The 17,462-nt window shown below is 40.0% G+C and overlaps 1 protein-coding gene across 8 annotated transcripts in view; it reads left to right on the top strand.

Moving 5' to 3' along the window:
• Window positions 1-17,462, top strand: part of SPTAN1 (spectrin alpha, non-erythrocytic 1) — a 45,953-nt gene that overhangs the window by 12,969 nt on the left and 15,522 nt on the right. For 5 of the 8 annotated variants that reach the window (XM_058853593.1, XM_058853592.1, XM_058853596.1 and 2 more), the window contains 28 exons: window positions 293-437; window positions 532-686; window positions 1,914-2,049; window positions 2,468-2,569; window positions 2,799-2,936; window positions 3,365-3,475; window positions 3,927-4,004; window positions 4,168-4,323; window positions 4,660-4,864; window positions 4,989-5,170; window positions 5,444-5,687; window positions 5,991-6,113; window positions 6,839-7,056; window positions 7,783-7,875; window positions 8,216-8,350; window positions 8,763-8,911; window positions 10,252-10,311; window positions 12,436-12,634; window positions 13,198-13,302; window positions 13,812-13,835; window positions 14,188-14,223; window positions 15,200-15,247; window positions 15,578-15,669; window positions 15,826-15,970; window positions 16,084-16,265; window positions 16,433-16,532; window positions 16,657-16,854; window positions 16,977-17,123. In XM_058853593.1, coding sequence (XP_058709576.1) covers window positions 293-437; window positions 532-686; window positions 1,914-2,049; window positions 2,468-2,569; window positions 2,799-2,936; window positions 3,365-3,475; window positions 3,927-4,004; window positions 4,168-4,323; window positions 4,660-4,864; window positions 4,989-5,170; window positions 5,444-5,687; window positions 5,991-6,113; window positions 6,839-7,056; window positions 7,783-7,875; window positions 8,216-8,350; window positions 8,763-8,911; window positions 10,252-10,311; window positions 12,436-12,634; window positions 13,198-13,302; window positions 13,812-13,835; window positions 14,188-14,223; window positions 15,200-15,247; window positions 15,578-15,669; window positions 15,826-15,970; window positions 16,084-16,265; window positions 16,433-16,532; window positions 16,657-16,854; window positions 16,977-17,123 — 3,706 coding nt within the window. The remainder of the gene's footprint in view (window positions 1-292; window positions 438-531; window positions 687-1,913; window positions 2,050-2,467; window positions 2,570-2,798; window positions 2,937-3,364; window positions 3,476-3,926; window positions 4,005-4,167; window positions 4,324-4,659; window positions 4,865-4,988; window positions 5,171-5,443; window positions 5,688-5,990; window positions 6,114-6,838; window positions 7,057-7,782; window positions 7,876-8,215; window positions 8,351-8,762; window positions 8,912-10,251; window positions 10,312-12,435; window positions 12,635-13,197; window positions 13,303-13,811; window positions 13,836-14,187; window positions 14,224-15,199; window positions 15,248-15,577; window positions 15,670-15,825; window positions 15,971-16,083; window positions 16,266-16,432; window positions 16,533-16,656; window positions 16,855-16,976; window positions 17,124-17,462) is intronic. The other 3 variants (XM_058853594.1, XM_058853597.1, XM_058853599.1) reach the window with 1 other exon arrangement.

The following is a 17,462-nucleotide window of genomic DNA, read 5'->3' as shown; positions in this document are numbered from 1 at the left end:
GTTGGAGAAGGGTCCAGAGTGGGAAATGGATCCACTCCACGGCAGTGCTCAGTGGTGCTGTAATTCCTGGTTTGCATCTGATCACAGTGGCCTGTTAATATGCTTCAAAGTTTATTGAAATGCAAAGAAAGTCTTATTTATTTGTTTTCTAAAGGATGTTTGTAGTTGGCTGCAGTATTTATATATATGGGTTTGTATGCCAGTACGTCTTGCACACATATGAGAGTGCATCCTGCTTCCTTCCTTTTTCCTCACAGGACAAATTGCTTTCAATTTGTGCTTTGTTTTGAAGGGATGTGGATGAAACAATCAGCTGGATTAAGGAGAAAGGGCAGTTGATGGCCTCAGATGATTTTGGCAGAGACTTAGCCAGTGTGCAGGCATTACTGCGCAAGCACGAAGGCCTGGAAAGAGACCTGGCAGCTCTGGAAGATAAGGTAGCCCCATGAGATGTGTTTTACCTACAGTTTAAACAAGGTAACTGGCTTGTAAAAGAATGGAAGCTCACTCACAGTTTGTGCCTGGGTTTAGGTGAAGGCCCTGTGTGCAGAAGCTGACCGTTTGCAGCAGTCTCACCCAATAAATGCTTCCCAAATTCAAGTGAAACGGGAGGAGCTCATTGCCAACTGGGAACAGATCCGGACACTGGCGGCGGAGAGGCACGCCCGCCTCAACGACTCCTACAGGTGGGTCACTGCAGCAGGACAGTGCTGCTTCCCTCCTTGCTCACATTTGACAGAGCAGAGAATAAAGGGGTGCCGTTTCCAAAATGTTGGGATGATTCTGAAGTTTTCAGAGCATACTCTTTCACCAAATTCTATTATACACTAACTTATTGTAATAAAATAAATATTTATATGATTGAAAAATTATTGCTGCTTTTTGTCATTCTCTGGGTGTGGATCAACTATGAAACTAGACACAGTGATGTTTTAGGACATTTGCTGTTTTCTCCATCTGAGTTGAGATGTGCCTTTTGAAGTACATTATCTATGTTTCAGTTTTGCTGAAAAAAAAAAGGTTTTTTTAATACTTTTATTACAAATCTGTTCACTAGTCTTTAAGAGTCTCTATGAAGACTGAAGTATATTGTTTGATATATTGTCCCAGACCAAATGAATTCCCTGTTTCTGTGGTAGGTTTTTTTTTTTGCTGTGGAATTTGTCTTCATCCAGTCTTGTGTCTCTACTAACCTTGTCTCTTAAACATAACCTGTTGAATCACTGTTGAGAAGCCATGCTAAAACAAACTAATCCTGACATGGTGGTTAGTTTACATCCTTTCTGGTTTTGTTTTCCTGCCCTTTGTTCCTTCCCACGATGTGGAATTTTTGGCAGTGGAGACCCACACCAATAATCTTTACCTTCCCTGCCGTAGTCTCTTCAGAGCAATTAACAGCAAATGTAAAAAGGAAACAGAAACTGATCACTTTTGCTGATAAGTATTAAACATATGCCAAAGGAAACAACTAAAGGCATTCTGGAAGGAATGTGAGGATTTGTTTGCTTGTTTTAAGGCTGAGGCATGTGCAGTTGAAATTTTCTGTCAGTTCTCTCCTCCCCACACTGTTATGGTTGTGACAGAAGTAGCCCTGTGGATTATCGTGAGAACTATATTTTGATTTCTGTTGTTCTCAGTGTGTTGTTAGGAATATTAATTTTACTTATATTTTGCATATTACTTACATTGTATCTTTGAGACATTGATTTAAAACCCAACATTTTCATAACTTCCAAAGACTTATTTTTGATTGAAAGCATATTTAGTTCTTTAATATTCTGAGCACATTTTTGTGCTGTTTTATTTGTATCTGAGGAACAGCTTTTATGTTTGTAACCCTTGCTTTGGGGAAAGGGGAGAGAAACTCTGCAAATTAATTATTCCAAATAACTTTTTTCCTTTGCTTACCTAAGGCTGCAGCGCTTTCTCGCGGACTTCAGAGACCTCACCAGCTGGGTGACTGAGATGAAGGCTCTCATAAATGCTGATGAACTTGCCAATGATGTGGCTGGGGCAGAAGCCCTTCTAGACAGACATCAGGAACATAAGGTAGAGTGGTTATGCAGCCAAATCCAGTCAGCAGCCCTCTGATTTGTATGTCTAACACAGTCTCTGAGTCAGTGTTGTAGCACTGGAATGCTTTGATTATGCAACTGACACAGTACTGATTTAATATTTTTAAATTGTTTTTAGATGGTAGATATATACTAATTACTAAGTATTTAAGAATGCTTATGATACTATTTTATAAAAAATAGGCCTGATAGCAGCCATTTGGATTAATGACTGTTTTAATTCTCCATCATGATGAATTCCTATAATTAAGCAGAAAGATAAAGCTCAAATAAACTTATAGTTTCATTTTAATGGAGGAATTTATACCTACCTTATGTGTATTGTAAGGTAATTCTGACACTCTGTGCTAAGCTAAATTTTGGTAACAGCTTTTTCACGTTTCCTTCCATAGGGAGAAATTGATGCCCATGAAGACAGCTTCAAATCTGCTGATGAGTCAGGCCAGGCTTTGCTCTCTGCTGGGCACTACGCTTCTGATGAAGTTAAAGAAAAGGTAAGTTGCGAGCAAGAGCCCCTAAAGGAATTCTAGCTCTTTCTTCTGTCCCTTAATTTAAAAGGATTATCACATCAAGAACTGGAGATTTCATTGTTTACACAGGAGGTCATTTTCAGTTCAGTGCTAACCACTTTATTTTAGAGTCACAATTTGATTTTACATTGAGATGGAAGTGAACTAGAGTGTTAAGTAAAATTATAATATATTCCTCTTCCCAATGGATTAGCTGACCATCCTCTCAGATGAAAGGTCTGCCTTGCTGGAGCTGTGGGAACTCCGCAGACAGCAGTATGAGCAGTGCATGGACCTGCAGCTTTTCTACAGAGACACTGAACAAGTTGACAACTGGATGAGCAAACAAGAAGTGAGTGCACATCTTTGAATTCTCCAGATATGGTGGACTTTAATTTCTGGGTAGTCTTCTGTAAGCTTAAGCAATTGGTATTGCCTGCTGGCAGTGCCATAAACACCCACGAGTGAGTGGGTGCTGTGCAGAGTAATTCATCTGACTGCCTTAAATGGTGCAATGGCTGTTTCCATCTAATGATGGAACTATGAGCTGTGTGTGGGCTTGATGTGGCTTTTGTGTGTGTTAACTCTTGTAAAATGCTGGTTGAATAAGAAGCTAAAGAGAATTATTGGCTCTTGGAAGCATAAAGCAAACACCATGCCAGTATGCCATCTTTACCTTTCAGTAATAACATATGGCAGGAAATATCCCTGGCTGTGCTTGAGCTCACTTAGAGCAGCTGAGTATGGAAACATAAAAATGTGTTTGTGTCCTTACTTCAGGCATTTCTGCTGAATGAAGACCTTGGTGATTCTCTGGACAGTGTGGAGGCTCTTCTAAAGAAGCATGAAGACTTTGAGAAATCCCTAAGTGCCCAAGAGGAGAAAATCACAGTAAGACATTGACATTACATCATCACTAAATGGACAAGAAGTGAAACAAGGGTGTTTATTGACTGGGGAGGAGACACTGCGGGAGGGTGGTAAAGGATGGGGTTTGCTTTGCAGAATGATCTTCTGTTATGTGGGATGTATTAGCTTTAAATAATAGGTATTGTCTCTAAAATGGAAAACAGTGGAAAAGGTGTGGGATTTCCATCTCAGAGCTGGACAGCCTGGTGCTTCCTTATCATATCAGCACCCAGGTGAATGAATATTTATCAAAAACCTGCACTCTTCCACACGGAGATGATGAGGATACAGAGAGGAAGGGGCCTAAGGATAGATGTGCTAATGGCTTTCTGCCAGTTTTACTGTGATAAATTTTGGGGAATTGATATACTAAGCAAATTTGCATAAGCAATTTCTATTACACCAAATAAATGGAAACTCGTTTTCCCTCTAGGCATTAGATGAGTTTGCTACTAAGTTGATTCAGAATAACCACTATGCCATGGACGATGTTGCTACACGCAGAGATGCTGTAAGTACCCAAAATACATTTGGACTGTAGACTTTAAATCTTGTTCTGCTTTATTATTTTACTTGGTTTGACTTCAATATAGGATATGTCAGTGGAGTTGTCCCAAGAGGGGTACGGTGGTGGTTCTTTAGAATTTAAAAACCTTTTGCTTTGTTTTTTTCAGCTGCTGAGCCGCCGAAATGCCCTTCATGAAAGAGCCATGCACCGCCGCACTCAGCTGGCAGATTCTTTCCATCTGCAGCAGTTTTTCCGGGATTCTGATGAGCTTAAGAGCTGGGTTAATGAAAAGATGAAAACTGCAACTGATGAGGCCTACAAGGTAAACACAAAGATGAATGGTGGAATGCTTTTAAGCATTGTGTCAGTCTAATGACACAAAGCAATATCAGCCAAAATGTTGCTGATAGTCTGTGATATTAATGGCAACACGGGGAATTGTGTAATTTCTTCCTGACCCCAAGAGGCATTTTCCCATTGAGCAGTAATCGTGCCTATCCAATAGCTTAAGAATTCTGATTTAAGACATATTTTGGGCACCAGATCCTCTGGTTACACCATGGCATGTCTATGAATGCAGTCCAGTTTCAAAAATTCTTCAAAGACCTTTGGGTACTGATTTTGTATTGAAATGCTCTATTTCTTCCTTCATCTGTAGGATCCCTCCAACTTGCAAGGTAAAGTTCAGAAACACCAGGCTTTTGAAGCAGAGCTGTCTGCTAACCAGAGTCGTATCGATGCCCTGGAGAAAGCTGGCCAGAAGCTGATTGATGTCAAGCACTACGCGTCCGATGAGGTGGCAGTTCGCATGAATGAAGTCATCAGCTTGTGGAAGAAACTTCTGGAGGCCACTGAGCTCAAAGGTATGACTTGCTCAGAGGAATATGGGCAAATTTCTAGAGAGTTTAGCTAGGAGGAGAGAGCAAATGAGTTAACTTCAGTTTCCACTTCACTTACCTTGTCCTGTTCTACTCTTGCCCGTCTCAGGTATAAAACTGCGAGAAGCCAATCAGCAGCAGCAGTTTAATCGCAATGTGGAGGACATTGAGCTCTGGCTGTATGAAGTAGAAGGACACTTGGCATCTGATGATTATGGGAAAGATCTTACTAATGTTCAGAATCTTCAGAAGAAGCACGCGCTGCTAGAGGCAGATGTTGCTGCCCATCAGGTAAGGGAAATAATTTTTATTCCTGCCTTTTCAGATCTGCTCACTCAAAAGATGGTATTTTCAGAGATGCTCAGTCAGAGACCTTAGCTGGTCTTTTATCATTTCTTCAGCTTTGGGTTTTACAGTTTGCTTATCAAGAATAATTTCAAACTGAAACATAACTTTTATATTGCTAAGATAATACCTTTATAACTTTAATAGAAATTAACTTCTCAGTCACTGCAGCAACCTCACAGAAATTCTGACCTAATGCTATTGCTGGATCAATTTTAGGATCGGATAGATGGCATTACCATCCAGGCACGCCAGTTCCAGGAGGCTGGGCACTTTGATGCTGACAACATCAAGAAGAAACAAGAAGCTTTAGTGGCTCGTTATGAAGCTCTGAAAGACCCCATGGTAGCTCGCAAGCAGAAACTCGCAGATTCTCTTCGCTTGCAGCAGCTTTTCCGTGACATTGAGGATGAAGAGACCTGGATTAGGGAAAAAGAACCTATTGCAGCTTCAACCAACAGAGGTATCTCTAGGATCTACATGTCAGACTTGCTCTGTTATAAATTGTGTCCTTGTAGAATGTTCCCTAAAATTCAGAGCTGTTAGGTGTAATTAACCTTGCCCAGAGTTACCTATGTGCCATTGCTCTGCGTCTCTGTTATGTTGCTTTTGTAATTCCACTGGCAACATAGTTCCCATAGTGCTCTGTCTTCATTGTTACAGTTCTCCCTGTGCAAGTTTGTGCAGTGCTGGCTGCAGCTGCCTTGAAATTTTTGTTTCATCTAGTGACTCTGATTTAGCTGACTAATTATTTTGTATCTTTCAGGCAAGGACTTAATTGGTGTCCAGAATCTGCTAAAGAAGCACCAGGCTTTGCAGGCAGAAATTGCAGGCCATGAGCCTCGCATTAAAGCAGTCACACAGAAGGGAAATGCTATGGTGGAAGAAGGTATGTCTCAACATTTTTTAACTCTGGCCCAGTCTTTTGTCCTCTGGCCTAACACAGTTACAAATTATCGCCTGATTTTATCCTGATAATAGGCAGGTACCTGCTAGCAGGATGAACTTCTGGTCATCCTTTCACTTGAAAATAGAAATAGGTTCCTAGATGGGAACCTGTCATAATTTTGACAAATCTGTCTACTCTTGATGAACACTTATTTAACAATTTTGTGCCTATTTTGTGCCTTAGTCTTTATAATTAAATCTGTTAAAGGATTCTATCAGAGGTACATAACCATGATGTGAGAGAGAATTCTCTACAAAGACAGTAATTCTTGCTTCTAAATAAATAGGCATCTTTATTTCTGACTGTGTGTTTTTAACATGAAAATACAAAAAAAAATTAAAAAATCCTACAGGTCTGAAATAATATTTGTCTGCTGCCAGAACTCTGGAAAGAGATGACCTTTTCTGTTTCATCATTGAGAAATGTTATGATGTGTCTCATTTTATTCCTTATGGTTAAGCTATGCTAGTACGGCTTGATTGACAGGTTCAGTGTTTTCCAGTCTGAGGCAAAAGGAGCAGCTGGGTTATGTTTTTATAATTTTAGTCTAAATAGTCTTTAAATTGGTCTAATTTCTGTGACTTTAAAGAATTACAAGTAATCTTTTAATGTCTGTTGGTTTTGTCTGCTGAAGTCCTTCAGTTCCCCCTGCTTCTGTTCCATAGGGCACTTTGCAGCTGAGGATGTGAAAATCAAACTGAACGAGCTAAACCAGAAGTGGGACTCTCTGAAAGCCAAAGCATCTCAGCGTCGACAGGACCTGGAGGATTCCCTGCAGGCTCAGCAGTACTTTGCTGACGCTAATGAGGCTGAATCCTGGATGAGGGAAAAGGAGCCCATTGTAGGCAGTACAGACTATGGGAAAGATGAAGATTCTGCTGAGGTATTTGAGATTCTTGTTTAAATCAATTTTGCATAAGTACAGTGAGGATTTGTCCAGTGGTAAAAAGAGCTGTGATAATTTCAGGATTCTTAACAAAGAGGGCAGATTCTTCCATCAAGCAAGATTTTGGCTCTTAGTCAAAAGATGACATATTTTCCTGTGTCTTAGTTGCTGTTGCATATGAAATTCTGCTGCTTAGTATATTAAACCAACTGTGAGGAAGGTTTACCTCTGTATTCACTTTTACAGGGTTTTGTTTTTTTAAGTATAATGAAAATAATATCAGCAAAATCCTCATAGGATGAGCATTTCAGGATGAGTCTGGTTTTCAGGAATTCATTAGTCTGGAAGTAATTTTTTTTGTCTGCATTTAATTTATTGATACCATTCTGCAGTCAAACACCACGTCCCAGGCAGTGCTGACTGACATTTTATCCACATGAGGTGCAGTTTAAAGGCTCATTTTAAACTTATATCACTCTGGAAATAGTTATTTCAGAACAAAAGAATGTAGCTGAGATAAGGTAGAGGCAAAGCACCAGAAGCGTTAGGACCGCTATCTAGCCTGTGAATAAATAGAAGTGATTATTCCCATGAGAGTCACAAGGCTGGCAGCTCTGAAAAACCCACATTCCCTTTGTATGGAGTCAAAGTATATATTTTAAGCAGAGGCATATTTGTAAAAAAAGGCAAGGTGTGCATGTTGTTATTATCATCCACTTTCAGGCTCTTCTGAAGAAACATGAAGCTTTGATGTCTGATCTCTCTGCTTATGGCAGCAGCATCCAGGCATTGAGGGAACAGGCCCAGTCATGCAGGGTAAGGAAAGATGCTAATCATGTACCTAAAATTCATGGGTCAGCAAAAGGTAAAAACAAAGCTCAATAACAGATGAGCCAATAATTGGTTTTGAGAGGTTATTGCAGACTGTGCTTGATTTTCTCAAGAAATTTAGCAGTCTGTTTCTATAGTCATAAGACAGCTGTATTGTTTTGAAATAAAGCAATTTAATGTGGTGGTTTTCAGGGTTTGAGCCCAGACATCACCTAAACTGACTTTACAGTAGCCTTAACTAAGGCCGAAGTCTGTTCTAGTACAACAGCATTGATTGTAATATACATGAAACAGCTCATTTTTTCTTGTTCTCTTTTTTTTTCAGCAACAAGTTGCTCCCACAGATGATGAAACTGGAAAAGAACTTGTTCTGGCACTCTATGATTACCAGGAGAAGAGTCCCCGGGAGGTGACAATGAAGAAGGGAGACATTCTCACCTTACTCAACAGCACCAACAAGGTGGGTTCTGGCCTCCTGCTCTTCTGCCCTGCTTAGCTCCCTCAGTGCCACGTGTTTTGTTTTGTTTTGGCACATTTAGCCCATGTCCCCATTCAGCACTTCAGCTGAACCTCCACACTTCATTTCCATCACTCCTCTACAGCTGCCAACTTTTTCAAGACGAGCCATGTGTCTGAGAACTTTAATTCCCTGATGTGGAGGAATTTTTAGCCAAATACAAGGGGAGACAGAGGAGTAAGTTTCCATCTTCAAAAGACAGTTTGAAATTCTCCATAACAAGAGCAAACTGTTGACAGCATCACTGGTTTCCTTGTGTTAATAGAAGTCTCTGATTTGCAGCATTCAGTCCCAGCATTCTTTATGCTTGATGATGGCTTCATAGTGGTTGTTTTGTGGGTTTTTTTGCTTCCAGGACTGGTGGAAGGTGGAAGTCAATGACCGTCAGGGATTTGTACCAGCTGCCTATGTGAAAAAACTGGATCCTGCCCAGTCTGCATCCCGAGAGAACCTCCTGGAGGAGCAGGGCAGCATAGCACTGCGACAGGAGCAAATTGACAACCAGTAAGATCTAACTGATGAGATATGACACTGCCAGCATTAGCTGGCTTGCCCTTTGCCTCACAGATTGCCACCAGCTTAGGTTAATGCTTCTTACACTAGGGAGTAATTAATTGGAGCAAAACAAGGGGCTCCTTTGCCAGAGGCACCAGATTCAGTTGTTTTATTCCTACTCTAGATTTTCTTGTTGCTTTTCCCATTTTTAACTGTTAAACTCATGACACTAGACCTCAACTTACTGTCTGACTTGACTATTTTATGTGTTCCTTTTGTTGTTTTACCTAACTACTTAAACTTGTTTGTGAGTTATATATGTACTAAGCAACTCTTGCATATGTAGTCGTCACTTCTTAATGTGTGATCTGTTTTGAAAAGCTTTCTTAAATTTGATTCCATTAAGTACAGTGCTCTCCCTATACAGGGCTGCCTCTGGAGATACCTTCCTTATGAGTTGGGGCTACTTTGCTGCGAGCTCATCACTATTTTTTCTGAAATGTGGTGCCAATATTTGTTGCCATTATAGGAGCTAAAATGTGTCCCCCCCCCTTCTTTTTTTTTCAATTTTTATCATCTTTTTTAAGAGAGCAACATATCGTTGCAAACAGAAAACTGCAAGGCCACTTGGTAATGACCTTCTTGAAGCACATGGTGGCTGGAGATTAATTCAAGCAAGGGCTGTGGGTGATAGCTGTGAGTGCTGGCTCATCTTATCAAGCCACTTGAAAGCTGAAACTGAAAGTTTTTTGTATACTCCTATCTGTTTGCACAGCTATGCTGTCGTTCTTTGTGAGAATTTCCTTACACTCAGTTGTGTTGAGTCATCAGTTTTTGCAGTGCCATGAAATAGTTACTAGCCTTAGCTCTAGAATTAAAAAATTAAAATTAAATCACTCAAAAAACCCCACCAACCCATAACAAAAAACCTTTATACCAGCACCAAGAAAAAATGCTGGAAAATTGTGGCACACTGGTCAGGATTTTAATGGTATCATTCTCTCCATGGGTTTGCATATAGCTTTTAGTAACTAGAACAGGGTGCCTTATTTTAGAGCTAGGGAGTGGGGACCACCTTTTAGTTTCCAATCCTATGGCACAAGAGTGAGGAAATGAGGAGACCTTATAGAGAGAGCTTAACTGTACTGCTGAGGTTTCCTGACATGAACTGTACTCCTGGTCTGATTTGCTTTGTTTGCTTCTGAGCAACACCTAATTTTCTCCATTTAAATGTGAACTCTTACCCATCTCCTACCACAGACCAGCCACGGATGGAGCTGCTGCTTTCATTATTTTTGTTAATCTGACTAATTTTTCGCATGCATTTGCTGTGCTCCCTGTCTGTGCAGGACTCTCATTACTAAGGAGGTCGGCAGTGTATCTCTGCGTATGAAACAGGTCGAAGAACTGTGAGTAGGATTAGCCCTTTCCTAAACCATGCTGTCTCCACACTGTCACTGTTCATCCTCCCTTTGTTTCTTTCTTTGGGAACGCTGCTCCAAAGAGACTTGAAAGAGGCCATTTCTGCAATGAGGATTAGTTTAGATGAATGTGGTGGTCTGTGTTTCCTCTGTTCCTCACAACCAGCTGCTTATCTTGCTGGGCACCTCTCTGCTGCTAAATTGGTTCATGTTTATTCCATCACAGTGGTTTTGCTTACCAAAGAGGCTTTAGGGCTATCTAGACTGTTTTCCTTATAAAGCATGTCCTGTGTTTTCTGAGGTGCCGATAGAAATATTAGTTTGTTTATATAAATATATATAAAATACATCTACCAAATATTGCATCTCATCTGAATGAGTTTGGGAAGAGTGGAGTTGTCATGGTTTATCATATAAAGTAACATTCGTGCTGAGTAGTCAAAAACTATTATTTATATAGGGTGATTATTTCTTAATTTTAACATTAACTGAATTTTGAAACCTGTGTTCATGTCTCCTGGAAAAGATAACAAGTTTGCATCTTACTGGTGGAAGTTGCTGGGAAATCCAAAGCCACAGTGTTTCTTGGCTGTTCCTGGCCATGCAAAAATGTATTTCTTGAAAATTGAAAGTGAAACTTTTATCTAAATCTCTCAAGTGTTGCAAAGCAACTCTTAGGTTAGGTCTGTTTCTGAGTCTTGCCCCAGGTCCTCTATGAGTTTTACGAGTATTTAATACCCAACATTGTTTGCTGAGGCAAACAGCTGCGGTTAGGACAGGCTTCAAATCAGTGTTTTCAAGTCAGGGTAGAAAGTTTCTATTTAAACCTAATATGAAAGATTCTTAGTTCCTTTCTGCCCGCTCTTCAGCTACAGTAAACAGGAAGCCACAAAGTCTCTGCTTCTATGGAAGGAGAGCTGATTTACACTTTGGTAAATAGACATTACAGCCCAGGATACTGAGGATTTTTATCAAGAGACTTTGTAATCTCTGAGCTGTTGGTTAGGAAAATGCTGCAGGATTGAACTCCTCAAGCTGGAAGGTTGTAACTGCTCAGAATGTGCCCTTGTGCTTCGGGGTGGGAAATTAAAACATCCCCATTTGAGGTCCCTGCAGGTACCTCAGCAGTGTCTGGTATTATTTGATTTAATAACATCAGAAGAAATATGCTTAATAGTGAGAATATATTGCTGTTGATCACTGTGGTAGACCAACGTCCAAACTGATTCAGGACATAAAAAACCCTTCTAGATACAGCTAAAATGTCTCATCTTGTAGAAGACTTAAAGTAAGAATGAGTATTAAGATTGTGGTTTTTCTGAATGCAGGTTTTTAAAAAACAGGCATTATGCATTACTAGAAAGATTTGTAATTCAGTATCAGTGGCTGCAAAACCGCTCTTGGCTTTTTTCAGCATTAGCTTGGGAAAGCTGTCTTTGTGTCTAGTTGATTACAAGGTGGTTTTAAATAACTGGCTGGTGTTAAAAGGTTTATTTGCCTGTGCAGTCAAATTTAAACATTTTTAAGATTCACTTTCTGTCCTAATGTAAAGGAGGAGTTATATCACTGATTTTGAGAATTCCACAGATATAAAAAGTGTACATGAAATGAGTTTCGTGGATTTTTCAGTTGAATATAGGTGTGCTATGAAAGATACACACCTTTCTTAAACATTCAGCAGATTTTACACTGGAAAATGGCTAGTGAAGATGTTTAAGTCCTAAAGCTGGAGGCTGGTGGATTTTCATAATCGGATGGCAAACTTTATGTACTCTAGGAAAATATCTCTTGACAAGTAAGGGCCTATGGAGTCACTAGTGCCCTGCAGTGATGCTGTGGTTTAAGAGCCTACCCCAACCTAGGCTGTGATTTGGGTTTGCATTTGCCCAGTGAGGTGTTGCATGTGGGAGTTCCCATTTTGGTGTGCAATCCATGTGGAGGAGAGACATGGACAGTCTTCATTCCCAACTGCACGAATAGCTCGTCCTGTAGCAGAAAAGAGCATAAGGCCAGGGATCCCCCATTTTTGGGGACCCCAGTACTTGGGAAATGCCTGTGATAGGACTCGGTTCCATCTGACTGTTCCCTGCTTTCTTTTCCTGCTTGTCTCAGGTATCACTCTCTCCTGGAACTGGGAGAAAAGCGTAAAGGCATGTTGGAAAAAAGCTGCAAAAAGTTCATGCTTTTCCGTGAAGCCAACGAGCTCCAGCAGTGGATCAATGAGAAGGAAGCAGCACTCACCAGTGAGGAAGTGGGTGCTGATCTGGAGCAGGTGGAGGTTCTGCAGAAGAAATTTGATGATTTTCAGAAGGTATGTTGTGATGTTGCATGACGTGTATGTTAATTTTGGCCTTTCCCTTCAGGCTTTCTGGTCATGTATCCCTGACAGTTCTTCATAGCTGATAAGGAAACATGGCTTTGATTTGACATAAAAGGTCCATAGAAGGTATATATGAACTTTTTATTTCATTTTGTGAGGATAGAGAATCCCACATTCAAGTGTCTTCAGTTTGATTACATTCCCCAGGTTGCTTCATGCTTGCCAGCTCCCAGAGAGCTGAAACTCTCTTTCAACACTTTGCAGTAGAGTCTGCCAAGCTTTGGAGGAATTTCACTTTGTGTAAAGCATAACCTTCAGTTAAGCTATTCCTATTGAAAGGAAAGATGCATTTGCTTTCCATCTGTAGAGTTATTTCCCTGAGATATGGGGAAAAAAAAACCTGGCAGCTGGGATTCCCTGGCACAGGCTCTCTGGGAGCTCAGGGTCACTGAATTCCTGCTGTTCACACACTGGGTGCTCCTGCTGAGCCACCTTGTCCCACGTGTTTTGCCTGAGTGAATTTTAATGCTGGGATATTTCCCTGTTCTGTGTAGGATCTCAAAGCCAACGAGTCACGCCTGAAGGATATAAACAAGGTTGCCAAGGACTTGGAGTCAGAAGGGCTGATGGCAGATGAAGTACAAGCTGTACAGCAACAGGTGCTCTTTTTTTCTGCCTTAATCTGATTTAAGAAGCAAAAGATTTTCCTCCTTTCTCTGGTCTATTGTCTTTGCCTGGCATTGCAAGATTCAGGCTGTTCTCTAGTGTGGCCATCCCAAGAAGACCTTTATTATATTTTTTAATAATTGTATAAAAAATAGCAACAGCATCTAGAGCTTTTTCCTTTGTTTTTTTAGGAATGGAAAGTCTTTACAATAATATTAAAAGTCATGGATAATCCATGCATTAACTTTCCTTCATATAAATTTGAAATTTAGCCTTTATTTGCAGGAAAATGGGTGAGCAATGCTAGGGAGAAAGAGAAATAAAATAGACCACAATTCAGAGTGGAGGAGGTTTGTGGGTTTTCTGTTTTGGTTTGGGTTTTTTTGACAACTTTCTACATACTTGTGCTGTAAATTTATCCTGTGCCAACTAAGGTGAAGCATGTTGGGAGAAATATTTTCTGTTAGAAAATAACAAATTCTTTGTCCTGTCTCCTTTGCAGGAAGTCTACGGGATGATGCCCAGGGTAAGTGTCAATTTCTGAGGTGGGTGGAGTGGCAATTTTAACAGGTTTGGGATGTACAAGGAGAAGTTCAGCCATAATTGGAGTTAATTTCCATGATGGAACTCACTGATGACTTTGAATGGATATTCAAAGACTATCTTATCTATGATCCCTTTATTTCCTGAGTGTCTTGCCCCACGTCACAGATCTAAGCAAGCAGCATAACCCAAATTGATACAAATACTTGCATGAAAAAATGTATTTACTCTGTGAAGGATTGAACACAGAGATATTTTCAAGTTTTTTTTACTGTATTCTGATAGTTTTAGATTCTGCTTCGTATTTAAAGCTGTTTCTTCACATTTTCAAACAGGATGAAACTGATTCTAAGACAGCCTCTCCTTGGAAGGTAGGTGTCATTGCTTAGTAGCACACAACAAGAAAATAAAACAAAAAGTATGGCACATCATCTTTTTCAGACCATTTGCTTCTCCTGTGCCATAGAAATTGTCAACAGCCTGGTTTTTACCTCTGTTCGGTTTTGAGCTTGTACTATAAGGGCGATTCCAGTTTCTGGGCAGTAGATGTTGAATAATCCCTTGTTCATTTTGCATGAGTTCTTTGCTTTCAGCTTGCTACAACAAAAATGTTTTTATTCCTCAAAGTCAAAACCATTTATGTCAATACTCCTTTAGTAAGAAATATGCTGTATTCTATTAGTCATCTCCAGCTCATTTACTACAATAGTTAGAAGAAGCCTTTCTCCATTCATTAGATGATTACAATGGAAGAGCTGTCACCTGCTAAAGCACAAAAATATCTTAAATATTTTTTAAATTATCCAACAATGTGTTTTCCCTAGCATTTCATTCCCATGTTTTATGTCTTGCATCCACCCCGTTAGACTTAAAGCTGCTTGTACATCTTTTAAGTTGTGTGAATGTAGGGAAACCAGGTTAGTATGCAATATTTTGACAGAAAATGCAGACATGTTGCCAGGAACTGGTGACTTTTTAGGTATCTTTTGCAAATTATAAACATGTACATTGAATTCTAAGAGTCTTATAAAACTTAGCAAAATATGGGGGGTTTGTAATTCATGTACCGAATGTTGCCTTTAATGTTCCTCTTCTTTGTCCTCATTAAGATGTTTGCTTCAGTTTACACTAACATGACAGTGCTCACTTGTGAATTCTGACTATTCTTACTCTGCTCTATAATACCTTAGTTATTACAACCAATTATTCATAATTGCTTCTGTAATTTACTTACATTCTCTTTCTTAGCGGTTTCTATTTAAATTTAGTAAAGACTTTCAGTCTGGTTTTGCTTTTGGTTAGAGTTGACTTCAATGCTGTATTTTTTATTTCTGCCTTTTCACACAGTCTGCACGTTTGATGGTACATACTGTGGCAACCTTCAACTCAATCAAGGTAATTCCACAACTTCTTCTGACCTGATTTAGAAGTTTTAAACATTTTTTACCCTTCTTTTCCATAGTCTTTGTCTTTCATTAAGCTTTATAAACTCTTCTGAATAAATTTATTGAAAGAAGCATTAGTATATACAGCATTTGCTTCTCAAGTTACATCACTGTTTTATATACATAAAATCATTTGGTTTTACAACTCAGGAGAAACCTTTCAAATTATTTTATTTAACTAAGCTATCTGAATTTTTGCATTCTTCTAGAATTAAGCAGAATTTAGTAACCTTCAGCTGTAGTGAAAGGCCAGTCTTAACTTTTCAAATCCCTCATCCAGGAGCTGAATGAGCGCTGGAGATCCCTGCAGCAGCTGGCAGAGGAGAGGAGCCAGTTGTTGGGCAGTGCCCACGAGGTCCAGAGATTCCACAGGTGAGGGGTTTGTTTGGTCTTGACTCAAAATCTTTGTCTATCAAGAATTCTAAAATATAGCAGGACCTATTCTAAACAAATCATATTCAACCCCCAGCTTGTTCAGTGGACAGTGGTCTTTTAATTCTCTTTTTGCCTTTCCTTCCTTCAAATCAGAGATGCTGATGAAACCAAAGAATGGATAGAGGAGAAAAATCAAGCATTAAATACAGACAACTATGGGCATGACCTGGCCAGTGTTCAGGCTCTGCAACGCAAACATGAAGGCTTTGAGAGAGACCTAGCAGCACTGGGAGACAAGGTGAGATTCTGAGGAATAAAACCCAAAAGCTTTCTTTTTATCTACCAGAAATTATTTAACTATAGCAGTTCTCTCTGTCTTCATTGTGCTCATTTCCCTTCCTCCAATCCTAGGTGAATTCTCTTGGTGAAACTGCCCAGCGTCTGATCCAGTCACATCCAGAGTCTGCTGAAGATCTCCAAGAAAAATGCACTGAGTTGAATCAGGCTTGGAATAGTCTGGGAAAACGTGCTGACCAGCGCAAAGAGAAGCTTGGAGATTCTCATGACCTGCAGCGTTTCCTCAGTGACTTCAGGTAATGCTGCGATTCCCCCTCTCAATTTGTTTATTATTAATGAAGTATACATGGCTTATTGTTCCACAGGAATATTCCTGTGAAGGGTTCAGAAAAGGACTGTTCTCCCTGTTGTGACTTATTTCAGTGGAGGGAGGGAAAAATTCCCTATTACTGTGTGTTCACAGGGACCTCATGTCTTGGATCAATGGGATCCGGGGCCTGGTCTCCTCAGATGAGCTTGCAAAGGATGTGACTGGAGCTGAAGCTTTATTGGAAAGGCATCAGGTATGTGAAAGTGTGTCATAAATATCAACTAATGTTTATTTTTTCTGACATTTTCAAATTAGAGTTCCAAAAATAGATCAGTTCCAGTTCTGGTTATTGAGCAGCACATCTCTGCCCCTTGCAGGAACACCGCACGGAAATAGATGCAAGAGCTGGCACTTTCCAGGCATTTGAACAGTTTGGACAACAACTTCTAGCCCATGGACACTATGCCAGCCCAGAGATCAAGGAGAAACTGGATATTCTGGACCAAGAACGGACAGACCTGGAGAAGGCCTGGGTCCAGCGCAGAATGATGCTGGACCAGTGCCTGGAACTACAGGTACTCTGCTGCAGTTTGGATAAGAAAAATAGTTCCTCTTTTCATTAAAGAGTTTATCATTTCATGGTGATAACAGTGCTCTTGATCTGTCTTGCTGATGCTGTAGATCTTTTTTTTCCCAGCTGTTTCATCGGGACTGTGAGCAAGCTGAAAACTGGATGGCTGCCCGGGAGGCTTTCCTAAATACAGAGGATAAAGGAGACTCCTTAGACAGTGTGGAGGCACTCATCAAGAAACATGAAGATTTTGATAAAGCAATCAATGTCCAGGTGAGGAGCATAGCTGAAGTAAGGGGAAAAGAGTTGCCTTTTTTTCATGTGAATTATTGGCAAAAGGAGTTCCTGCCATGTATGGCTTCTGAAGTTCAGTTCCAAATATTCAGCCATGTGGAATTTGCTGCAGAAGTTTGGAAGCAGCTTATGCAGATCAGGATGTATTTCACTGCCTACAGACAGTGTAGAAATAGTGGCAAATATTTGTGTAAATTTACTGATAAAAAATTCCTTTTTCCCTTTATTTGGGGAAGAAAAGGGTATATTTCCAGTTTCTTATAGCAGAAAGCTGCCTAGATTTATTGAGAGATCATACTGCTGGAGTTTTTAGCCCAA

This window comes from Poecile atricapillus, chromosome 20 (assembly GCF_030490865.1).
Source record: "Poecile atricapillus isolate bPoeAtr1 chromosome 20, bPoeAtr1.hap1, whole genome shotgun sequence".
Lineage (NCBI taxonomy): Eukaryota > Metazoa > Chordata > Aves > Passeriformes > Paridae > Poecile > Poecile atricapillus.
Note: the sequence above shows the minus strand (reverse complement) of the source record. Positions and strands in the feature narration are given on the sequence as shown.